General features: G+C 44.5%; 2 protein-coding genes across 8 annotated transcripts in view; one reads left to right on the top strand and one right to left on the bottom strand.

Annotated features, from left to right (window-relative positions):
• The first annotated feature begins 3,010 nt into the window (after positions 1 to 3,010).
• On the top strand, positions 3,011 to 5,432 carry myog (myogenin). The gene is made up of 3 exons (XM_030419701.1): positions 3,011 to 3,749; positions 4,415 to 4,514; positions 4,610 to 5,432. Exons 1-3 carry the CDS (start codon positions 3,015 to 3,017, stop codon positions 4,726 to 4,728), a joined length of 954 nt encoding a protein of 317 aa, XP_030275561.1. The 5' UTR covers positions 3,011 to 3,014; the 3' UTR covers positions 4,729 to 5,432.
• A 45-nt stretch (positions 5,433 to 5,477) lies between these two features.
• ppfia4 (PTPRF interacting protein alpha 4) overlaps positions 5,478 to 12,062 on the bottom strand; it is a 61,224-nt gene continuing 54,639 nt past the window's right edge. For 5 of the 7 annotated variants that reach the window (XM_030419694.1, XM_030419696.1, XM_030419697.1 and 2 more), the window contains 7 exons: positions 10,354 to 10,529; positions 10,008 to 10,105; positions 9,263 to 9,438; positions 8,562 to 8,630; positions 8,286 to 8,472; positions 8,043 to 8,140; positions 5,478 to 7,110 (listed from right to left, as the gene is read on the bottom strand). In XM_030419694.1, coding sequence (XP_030275554.1) covers positions 8,082 to 8,140; positions 8,286 to 8,472; positions 8,562 to 8,630; positions 9,263 to 9,438; positions 10,008 to 10,105; positions 10,354 to 10,529 — 765 coding nt within the window. In that variant the 3' untranslated portion in view covers positions 5,478 to 7,110; positions 8,043 to 8,081. The remainder of the gene's footprint in view (positions 7,111 to 8,042; positions 8,141 to 8,285; positions 8,473 to 8,561; positions 8,631 to 9,262; positions 9,439 to 10,007; positions 10,106 to 10,353; positions 10,530 to 12,062) is intronic. The other 2 variants (XM_030419695.1, XM_030419700.1) reach the window with 1 other exon arrangement.

Below are 12,062 nucleotides of genomic sequence, written 5' to 3'. Positions count from 1 at the left end.
TGTTCCATCAATAGATGTGCTCTTTAGACTCAAATCAAATGAGATTACAGACATTTAAATATATTTTATCATGGTCTTACATGTGGGGGGATCAGGTAAAGATAAATGATATCACTTGAGTGAATATTTGATCTGATCTGTATTTTCTTAAACTGCTTCTCTGAGCGTAATCTGACTGAATTTAGGATGGAATTAGGATTCAGCATGTACACTATCGTTACAAAGTAAACAAACAGCCGATCCTCTGCTTTGCTGCATCTGAAGTGTTCACTTCAAAATGCTGAGAAGACACAAGTGTGTGCCTGACACTTACTACCACACACACACACACACACACACACCTACACACACACACACACACATGCACAGAGTTCTCTGGTTCTGCTGACAATGGGTTAAGATGACAGAGGGTTATGAGTGACTCTGACACACTGCAGACCCCCTCCCTGCTGTACCCCTGAGAGCAACACAGGCGTCTTTGTACTCGCTCCACCATCAGTGACTATCCATCACAGACTAACCTGACAGCCCACCGCAGCCCTGCGCCAAGCCTCCACTCTGCACTCTGCCTCGACCCCAAACGGGAGCCCAAAGCCAAGAGCTGGACCACAATGCACTGCCCGCAGTGCTGCCAGACCACTGCGTCCCAGCGCTGACTCCCCTGACTGTATCAAGAAGTCATTTCATTTTACATGGAGGGGGATAGATTCACTAACCTCTGACAAACGATTTATAGTCATCCATATTTCTAGTCTCAATGTGATTTTTGACTTGTTAACACCTTAAAATGAGGAAATATAAGTTAGGAATATAAGAATAGGTAAAAATAGTAAATATAGGAACAGGATAGTTAATTGAGGAATATGACTTTTTCTATTAAATAGCCCACCACATTAATCACTCTTACCAGGCACCTGGAGCAGACGGCATGCTATACATTTGTCTTTCTTGCCAGCGCTTTGTGTGTGCTTGACATTTATTTAGGCTCCCTCATATCTGCCTTTAATAAAGCACTAATTAAGAATCCCATTAAGATCACTCTCTAAAAGCAATTTCTCTGCAAAGCTGTAAAATCACAAGTGTAATTAATTATAATAATCACAGCTCTGTTCCATTTAGTGCCGGTAAACTACGCCCAGGATAAACAGTACAGTGACCCAGAAACTGACACAATTACATACACAACAACATGCTTATCGTGTTGTAGTGTCAAAAAAAAGTTACTCGTCATGTGAGGCGAATATCAGTCCACAACTGTGAAAAGGCTTTATTACGCAGAGGAATGAAAGTGTCTTTATTGCAGAGAAGTGATGAAAACAACTGAGCACTGCGCTAAAACATACACCATGAAATTGCTACTAGGAAGTCGTACTGTGGTTAATGAGGTGTCTACTCAGACTAATCAAAAAATACATTAACAACATTTATTACTAAATTTATGTTTTTCTCTGTTAGATTTTACATTATGTTGCTTTAATCAAAAACTATCCATCCATTAGGTTGGCAAATAAAATGTTTTACCTAGGCCTAGGTTAGTGTAACAAGAGTTTAGGGAAGCTACCGCTTGTATAATAAATTCACCCACACCCACAAAAGCTGTAGCGAGGTAACTGGCCAAAGAGGCTCAGTGTGTCAGATAAGAACCACCATAAAACTAAGCACTGTGCTGTAACCTACACCATGAATTGCAAGTAGTAAGGGGGACGTAGCCTACTGGTTTACATGCTGCCTCAGATGTCTGCTCAGACTAATCAAATAATGTTACTACACATCGCTATGTTTTTCACTGTTACATTTGAAATTACGTTGCTTTAACCAAAAAACTGTACTAGCATTAGCTTGCCAACTAAAACCTTTTTGCTAATGTTAAGAAGATGCTACTGAATGTCAGCCCTGATCAGATGATTTACCAATGAGAGCAATAGCTGTTTCCAGCAAACATTTCCTGCCAGGTATGTGTACTGTGATAAACCTATAGTAATGATAAAAGGATAACACAGGGATAACACATCTCACACTATGCTTGTCATTCAAGGCCACTTCTCTACCGACAGAAGTGTGTGTTTTGGCGGTTTGTCCGCGCTGGCGGAAGCCGGTCCGAATTAGCCGGTGAGCTATGAGGTGAATCATGTCCTGGAAAGATTAACACCCGGTGGCTAGGCTAACACTACGACTGACTGGAAGAGGTCAGGACAACGAAGGCCATGCCTCTGCGTGGTCGTCTCATTATTGTCCCATGATTTCCGTGAGTAATGCGAGCAAGTGTCAACTCGGTTCTCGGCTTCCTGTACTATACTCTGTCCATTCCTGCACAGGCCTGTCTGACTGAGTTCAGTTTAGCTCAGAAGGTCACTTGCATCACACTGCGCAATCATCTTAGAGGGAGAGTCAGAAGATATTAATGTGGTAACATAAAACCAAGACCCAGCAATGGCAGGAGCTTTTGTGTCCCCTCAGCTGTAACACATTTAGTATCGATCAAGTTGATAACTCTGAACCTTCAGCCACAACAACAAGTGTTTATCTGCTACCTAGTATTGAGTAAACAACAATCTCTGGCCTCATTTCCTTCGCATCGCGAACTTAGAGTCAAACAACATCTTGTCATTGTATATCATTGGCTTCTAGTAGAAGTGACAGCTGTTTCCAGACTGTCCCTGCCGCCCGTCCGTCCCCCTCCTCCACCCCCATGGCAGGGGACTTCATGTATGGTGTCATGGAGGGAGACGCGAGTCTGGGATTAGCTCATTAAGACGGGCATCTTTGATCCCAGGTTATCTCTCCCATTTCCACGGCAACTTGATCATATCCTGGCCTCTTAAGACACACATGAGCGCAGACCCACACAAGGGCACATAAACACACACACATAAACGGGCCTTAAAGCCCTAGAGAGCAGAGCCCAACAGAGATGTGAAGTGTAGATGTGCAGCAACAGCTAAACGTCGTGTCAGGTTTCTGGGGGCTCGTGCTAAATTTAACCCTGTGATCCTGCAGCAGGCAGAGGGGTTTAAATGCCAGCCTACAGTTGCTCCACACCAGTTGTTCCACACACGTCTTCCCCTCATCACAAACCCAGGCAAGGCAGCCACACACACCTACACTCGGACACACACGCTCAAGGCGCAGGACCGAAGAAGTCAACATACAGTAGAGCAGAGTTTCCAGGGGAAGCAGGAATCTTCGTCCCCTTTCAGACCACAGCGTTGTCCAGTATGGAGCTTTTTGAGACCAACCCCTACTTCTTCCCTGACCAGCGCTTCTACGAGGGGGGAGACAGCTACTTCCCCTCTCGGCTGCCTGGGGCGTATGACCAGGGCGCCTACCAGGATAGGAACTCCATGATGGGCTTGTGTGGGAGTCTGTCTGGGGGCGTTGGAGTTGGGGTGACAGGAACAGAGGAGAAAGCTTCTCCATCCAGCCTGTCACCTCACTCTGAGCCTCACTGCCCGGGCCAGTGCCTGCCCTGGGCCTGTAAGCTGTGCAAAAGGAAGACGGTTACCATGGACCGTCGAAGGGCAGCCACGATGAGGGAGAAGAGGCGTCTGAAGAAGGTGAACGAGGCCTTCGATGCTCTGAAGAGGAGCACCCTGATGAACCCAAACCAGAGGCTGCCCAAGGTGGAGATCTTGCGGAGTGCCATCCAGTACATCGAGAGGCTGCAGGCCCTGGTGTCTTCCCTCAACCAGCAGGACACTGAGACGGGACAGCAGGGACTGCACTACCGACCAAGCGCGACCCAACCCAGAGTGAGTAGGACAGAGGAGGGATGAGTAGAAGTAGAAGATCACATTGAACACTGAGCACAGAGCCAAAAGGCAAACAGAAAGAACACCCAGGGAAAAGGATGTCATTTTGGATAGAGGATGAATATGTAAGGACAACAGTGAAATGTGAAGTAGAGACAGAGGGACGCTTAATAGCCAAAAAATTTGAGAAATTGTCAAAGTAAAACCAGTCTGGACAATTTGTAGCTTTGAGAGACTTAAACACCCCAAAACTTGCTTCAGAATTGATTAGAATTGGCAAAGTTTTGAGGTTTCAATTTGGGAAGGATGGTGTATCCAGTTATCTACTGGGCATAGAACACGATGTCATTATCTTCCAGTCATTCAAAAAAGCTTTTTTAAGATCAGAAGTATCATAGTTTTCAGATGTCGTGTGCTGGAATACGGAACGTTTTTGGCTATTTGAATGTTCAAAGAGACGACAATAACAAACCGACCTAAACTGAGTTTTTCTGATGGAAAGTCTTGTTTCTCTTGTGTAGATAGTATTCATTCGGCACACGTATTTGTCACAGGATGCAGTGGCAGTGGTGTGTGGGCCGTGTTTCTGTGTGGGGCAGGGTGTGCCATGCCATAACACACATTGACTGACAGCAACTTCTGTGTGTGCATCTCCGTGGTCACAGGTGTCGTCGTCCAGCGAGCCCAGTTCGGGCAGCACCTGCTGCAGCAGCCCTGAGTGGAGCAGCACTCCCGAGCAGTGCACGCAGAGCTACAGCAGCGAGGGTGAGTGCAGTTCACACACGCAGTCTCATTGGACGGCGCAGACAGATCAGTACACCCTCGCTATACTAAATGTGTGGGTCTTGGTTTATTTGCAGATCTCCTGAGTGCTACCGACTCTCCAGAGCAGGGGAACATGCGCGCCCTGACCTCCATCGTGAACAGCATCTCCGCAGCAGATGGAGCTGTGGCCTTTCCAATGGACATTCCTAAGTAGAGCCTCCAAACGGCGGACCCATAGAACCACTGACGAAAAGCAACACGGAAATTGGCGAAGCTGGCCAACAAGGCATCCTAAATTCTAATATATTTTTCAGCTCTACTGATCTGAGTGTCTTATGCTAAAATTTAAAAAACAGTGATTTATTTGAATCATAACTATGCTGATCAATGGGTCTACTAGTGAAACTGAATTCCTCCTGTTCCCAATGAGGCCGTATTCCCTTTATTCCCGCCTTATCCCGCGGTCCAGATCTGTGCGTCAGAGCTACAGGAGCTTAGTCTACCTAGAGATTCAAGGACTTTGCTGCATGACCCCAACACCTAGTTTCTAAAGTGGATCCCTGTCTCTGGTTTTCTCTTTACTTAATTTAAGTTTTCCTCTTTTCGAAACCTTTCCCTGACCTTCTTTTCATTCTTTTTGTGTGTGTTTTTAATGCTTAAAAAAAACATGAGTTTATTTGTGGGGCCAATATGTACCATGGCAGTTTTGACCAAGATCTGCTTAATTTAAACTGGTTATGAATGCTAGTGATGTAAATACGTTCCCTTTTTCTACAGAGTGGATTTGCCATTTTATTTTTTATTTTTTTGCTAACTTATTTTTGACTTTTATAACTAAGATTGTTGTGTATTTGTAGATGTTTCTGAAGAAAGTGATATTTTCCGTCCAATTCTTGCAATAAAGACCATTTTCAATACATTGTGTGTCATCGGTGAGATACTTGAAAAGGAACACAACATCCAAATCTTTAAAAAACAGCTTTACTTATGTCTATATAGTGTCATAAATACAGTTCACTTTTTTTAAATAGCCAAATAATAAAATCTTGATTTGTCAGCATTGTTTCACACCTGGAATAAAGACACAGTACTCATAGCTGCCACATAGCACATTACACCTTTAGACACCTTGGAAAAACTGTTAAATAATAAAAAATAAAAGATTGTACACCCATCCAGCACTTCACTGGTTCATTTGCTGTGTTCTCATTGGATGAGGAGTTGGTCAGCCAAGAGTACTGACTGCTCACTGGCACGTCTACATGGCAACTTAAATGGGAGGTGACGGAGCGGGATCAGACAAGTTCCGCCGTCACTCTGAGCAGTTTTCTGGTTTATCATTGGCTGATGTTGAGCAGCAGTTTACAGTTTGATTTGAGAGAAAAAAGTAAGGAATCGACAGAGAGGAGCTACGGTGTTCACACTACCCATCCACAGAGAAACGTCATGGTCACATGGCTGGGGTCGGCCTTTCACACACAACCTCTCAGTGGACAGACTCATTCGTTTGCTCGCTCACTCATACAAACACAAACACACACGCGCGCGCACACACACACACACACACACACACAGACACACTTCATATTAAAGGATAATTCTCTAGTCTAGGCTACATAGTGTCATACTGAAGGCGAGAGAGGCAAAAAGAGGAGAGGTAACGGCTACATAGTGTAAAAGAGGAGGAGGAGGAAGAGGAGGGAAAAGGAAAAGAACAGGAGAAGAGGCAAAGAGAGAAGTTTGAAATTGGACCCATGAACCTGTGAAGAGTCCTTGTAGAAACACATCCCCTCTTTAGTGAGACCCTCCCACTAACAATTCACACACTTACAGCATACGGCAAAAGACACACAAAGGTCCGACACAGAGAGAAAGAGAAAGAAAGAGAGAGAGAGAGAACAGTCACTATCGAATACAGGGCATTGGGTTTCATACAGCAATGATATCATATTATTTTCCATATATATTTCCAATATATATATATTTATATAATATATTTCTATAAAAAACATAAGTCATCCATTTTATGTACAGAGACGATAAATGAGTAATACCTTGCATAACCGGTAGAGGGGCAATGTGCAGTGGGATCTGCCATTTATACAAGTATTCATCATTCCAAAATCCAAATCAACCACCTGTCACCATGCCCTCAGAACGTTTTTACACTAACCAACTTCTGGAGTTGCCTACGATGTGATGACACAGGAAGATTGGTTTGGACTTGGCCACGTTGAGAGATTAGAACCAGGACAAGAACCCACAGCTGAGACCAGGGGAGCAGGAGCACAACACCACAACAACAAGGCTACTGGGAGCACTGGGGTAAACCGGGAGAGACAGGGATGAGTCTCCTTTACAGCAGCGAGCGCAGCCAATGAGCACTCTCAGAGTTCAAAGGTCAGAAATGGCCTCTGTATTGCACGTGTCCGAAGGAGAGGTGAGAGGTGAAGGGTGGGAGGTGAGGCTGGGCGACGAAAGGGGTGGAGACACCTCCCCCCCCCCCCCGCGGTGGCACCCAGGACTCCCTCTCCAGATTTGGCATATCACTCTCAAAAGGCCGCAAGCATGTGTCCGTATAGGTAATGAGAATGCACTGGAAGAGAGAAAAGTCAGAGGACGAGAAAGACTGAGTCTGTGTCTGCTGCTTGGTTTTACTTTGACATTTTCCATACAAGCAGATGTCTAAATGAGATTACATGAAATTCAAATTAAGATTTAAAAACACATCACAAATACATAGTTTTATTTCCTACTAAGGCTTAATAATTCCCACAGCTGGGCGCAGTGTTTCATAGCAAACATGACTCAAACACATTTAACATTTCTTAGGATTATTTTGTAGGTTTTATCCTCATGTGTCTTGTTTTGATTTTCACTTCCTGTCTTTGTCTTTTTCCTGTTCACCTGTGTTTCATGCGTACCAGGAAACGCTGTTGAAAGCAAGTACATCTATGGCGTAGACTCTACACCATAGATGTACTTGCTTTCAACAGCGTAGAGAAATTCGCTATATCAAGCTTTGGATACACAGACTTGGTAGCTGCATCAGTTTGTCGTTGGTTTTGGTCTTTTCATCCTTGACAATAAAATAATATAGAGTATCACCAGACTTCTCCTTTGAAGTCACTTTAATAGGTTAGATGAAACATAACACTGATCTATTACTGACTCATGAAACTGTGACAAAGCGATGAAGAGTGTTTGCAACATCAATGAAACATCGTTCATGTGGAGTCACGTTTGTATCTGGCTGAAAATTATCCATAAAAGGCTAAAACTCTTCAAAAAGCAGGGAGAAACTGCAAATTAGGTGATAATTCTGTGTTGATTCGTCAATTCGAGCAACATTTTTAAAATGGTTTTCAAGCTAGGCTCAAATCAGCCAGACACACATATCCGTACATTAGCCTGCTACTGTATCGTTAGTGCCACATTCCTACATCATGCCACACAGCTGGACAATGCTGATTAAAAGCGCACTGACCTGCGAGTTCAGCAGTACCAAGTAGTGATTTGTTAGCTTACCTGTTAGCATTAGCGCTCCTGTTAGTAAGCAGAGAGAAGTTAGCATGAATAGGTCCGTACGGCCGAGGGGTCGAGTCTCGGGGGCGCCGGGGGAGGAGCTTGAGATGGGTTTGAGCACAGCGTGGACAGAGAGGACACAGCATGCAGTTAGTCAGTCAGGACAAGCAGAAAGAAGCCAAATAGAAAACACAGAGAAGAATACACACATCGTGGTCGAGGAGTTTGGTTAGTTTTGTAACGCACCTTCAGGCTGGAGCTGTTTCTTGGGCATCAAGTTCACAGAGGGGGGCATGGACATGGAGGGCATGCGGAAGCCAGCAGGCAGCGTTTCCATGGAGCCTGCCATCATGCCCAGCCCCGCCCCTCCCTCGCGTGCCCGAAACCTCTTACGCCACGATGGAGAGCGTCGAAACGTCTTGTCATCCCCACTCTAAAGAGACAGGGAGGTCAGACAATTTCTCTTCCCTTTTTTTTCTCGACAGTACTGTATTTGATCATAGCAGCAGCTTGAGAGGTCACCTCCTCTAGTCGACGGTCAGTCCCCAAGGCCAACAGGTTGTTGAATTCCCTCTCCAGAACCTGCCGTGCCTGAAAAACAGCACACGCAACCTCTGTCAGCACGACACGGAGTAAAAAAGCTGTGGTTTAACCAAGCAGAAATGAACAGGAGCTGATGGCAAAATGTCAAAGAAAGCTCTGGAAATACTTGTAAAATAAAACTAAAGAAATCCTCTAGTAGATTGGAGTAACCTTCATGTTTTTTTGTTCACCCGTTAATGTGAAACTGTGGGTGAGTACTGTGGCCAGGAAATTCTTTCAAGTGAATTCTGAGTGAGCACAACAGAGGCCTTTTGATTTGAGAACAACTGATACAGAATCTGAAGCAGGACTAAATGTTGGCACCACGTAGCCGACAGGAGGGGTAAATGCTGACTGCACACAAACCACTGCGTCAACTAAAAGTAAATCACCCAATCTCATAAAAACCTCAACAACTCTGACTGGTGGAAGATAGACTAGTTGCAGAAAGGCCACAAGCTTACAGAACTGGGAAAGAAAAGTGTTGAATAAAAACAAAATAAAACAAATCTTCTTGGTACAAACTTGTAGATTAGATTTTCTAGGCCCTCAGATCACACAACTTGATATCTTTCTCCCACTCAAGTCAGCTCCATCAAAGCGTCCTGACTGTGAACAGTTGCGTTTTCCTCTTTAACCACCTGTGTGTTCTGCATAGGGATCTGCAGGATGAGCGCTAGACTGCTGTAGTCGAAGGTCTCGTCCAGAGAGATGAGCGCTCCGTGGACGCCACTCTCCAACAAGTTGCCACTGTACTCCCTCAGACCAATGGACAGGACCCAGTGGATCACCTGCTCGTTGGTCCACACCAGCACGTCTTTAAAGTAAGAGGAGAGTGGCAACAATGTCATACAGAGTGTCAGCACGTCATTACCAGCAAACCAGAGCAACTTGATTTCCAGTAAGGGAGCTGGAAAGAGAAGGAAAAAGAGAGTGAGATAAAGAGATAATGTGCATGTCCATATAGTGTCAACTCACTGGCACACTCCCTTTGTTCATTTAAAGCACAGCTGTCACACAGCTTTCCAAGTTAGAACAGGCGGCGTGTGTGTGTGTGTGTAAACAGGGCAAGATTGTGATTTGACATGACAGCTGAGTCAAGTTCATGTGCAGAACTCAAGGTCAAAAGGGCGAGAGGGCTGGCTGGATCTAAGTCAGGGTTTGTGTGTGTGTGTGTGTATGTCTACTCTTGGTATGTGGGGCTTTGGATCATAAGACTGCAGGCCCGCTTCAGTTGGCTTTTTGACGGTCTCGGGTGCAGCTGTTTTCAATGCTCAGGCCAAATTGACAATATCAGGCGTAACCACTAGGTGGTACTCTGACCTGAACAAGCGTTGGAACGTGTGTGTGTCACTGTGTATGTTTCAGGGTGAGTGTAAAGTGTACCTTTCATGTCGTGTTGGCTGTCCTCTCTCCGGCGCTCCAGGTCTTTCCTGTCATAATTGAGTCTCTTCAAGCACATAATCCCATACTGCAGACTAGCCCTGGTACACACACAGAATCAAACACACACACACACACACACACACACACACACACAAACATGATGGAACAAACAAGCTCACACACACACACACACACAAACATGACAGAACAAACAAGCTCACACACACACACACACACACACACACACACATAGAGAAGCACATATGCCTATCATTAGCCTCCTGATCTCCGTTGCTTACGTTTCCAGTGATCAAACAGCAGATAAGCTCATCACCCTTCTACAGACCTATGGAAGCTGTCCACCATCTTGAGGTGGCTCCTCAGGTCCTTCTTGGTCAGATGATCCAGCATGCGTGCGTCCACTAGACACTCCATGAAGTAGGAGCGGTACTGAGGCAGACCGAGGCTGGGCAGCCACTCGTTCCCTATCCACTCATGATTCATGTCGCCATACGCCAGAGTCTACAGGGAGAGGAGGACATAATGTGACTAATCTGTTGCAAGAGGAGAAGAGAGAGACTGCTCTCAGTATCATATTCTGTACATATATGTGTGGATGTTGGACTGTTGTAGGTGAGGTAAACAATTTGCTTTGGTCCCAAAAGCTGCTGAAGTCGTAAAACAAGTGGAAATTGTGTCTTTTAGTGTAACTAAATTAATAGAATTATCTCAGAATGTATGAACGTGTGTTACTGATAATATTAAAAATGGCGGCATTCTATTTAGATGTGCCAGGTCCAGAAGCCCTGGTATTGTGCAGGCCGGCTCACTGTCATTACTTACTGGGAAACTTAAATGGAACTGAGCCCTAATTAGTTTTATAAGTGCTTTCCATACTAAGACAAGTCGAAATGCTGTGAAAACAAAAAAAAAACAAAGTACCTTGGGTATTCTGCAAGTATTTTAACATGAATCAGTACAACTGTGCAGGATGGTAGAATTTTGAACACCTCATTACTTTACAGGCTTTGCTCAAACATGCAGGTGTATCTAGTCATTCTCTCTGATTGGACCTCTTCTCAGATTGATGTTGGGAAGGTCGCCAAGCGCCATGTCGTTTTCAAGGATGACATTTAGGGGCGTGCTCGTAAATAGTTACTCAGAGCACCAAAGCACACTCTGGCACAAACTGGACCGTTCGTAAATTCAGAGCCCTGTTGGGATGTACTGTTTGATTACACAGAGCACCTTACTCGCTTCTAAAATCGCAGTGCTAACTAAATGTAAAAACTGTGGACCGATGGGTAAATTAACCAGAATAATTCAACTCACATGAACAGAGAGGAATGAGCTGTTTGTGTGTGTGACGTTACCTATTAGCAAGTAACCTGCGTTTCTAAAACGTGTTTTTAATGGTATATTGTTAGAATAGTATGTGTCTTCACTTACACTGTCCCCCCCCCCATTTTAGAGCAGAGCATCAGATTGGATCGAAGAACGCACCCTCAGATATGTCACAATACAATGTATTAACAACATCAACTGAATTCAATTTCGCTGTGAAGGTTTCAGGGTCAAGGTCAAAATGTCTGCCGTGTCAAAGGCCTATCAAAAACGACAAAGGCATCAGCTGTCCTGCCCTAACAGATGAAACAGAGCCAGCAGGACAGTGAGAAACATGTCGTTCGAGCCTGGTCTGAACACACTCACATAGACTTGAAAAAGAGCTCCAAACAGGTAGAATATGAAAACTGCTGCGTAGGTGGACCATGGTGATATAGCCGCGTAACACAGATAAACACGCAAATTGCTAGGATGTTTGATGGTTGCATATGTTTATATATATGATAAAGGGTAAGTTCACAAACACTACAAGAAGACATATTTTTCTAGCCGCCCTTGATACTACCTAGCCTAACAGATAGTTGCAGTAGCTGTCACTGAGGAGATTATGTTTCCACCCCTGCCTGTTTGTTGGTATGTTGGTTTGTGATGAAAATTACACAAAAATGACTAAACAGATTTCCACCAAACCTGGACGGAGGATGGATCTTA

Source organism: Sparus aurata, chromosome 6 (assembly GCF_900880675.1).
Source record: "Sparus aurata chromosome 6, fSpaAur1.1, whole genome shotgun sequence".
In the NCBI taxonomy this organism is placed as follows: Eukaryota; Metazoa; Chordata; class Actinopteri; order Spariformes; family Sparidae; genus Sparus; species Sparus aurata.
Note: the sequence above shows the minus strand (reverse complement) of the source record. Positions and strands in the feature narration are given on the sequence as shown.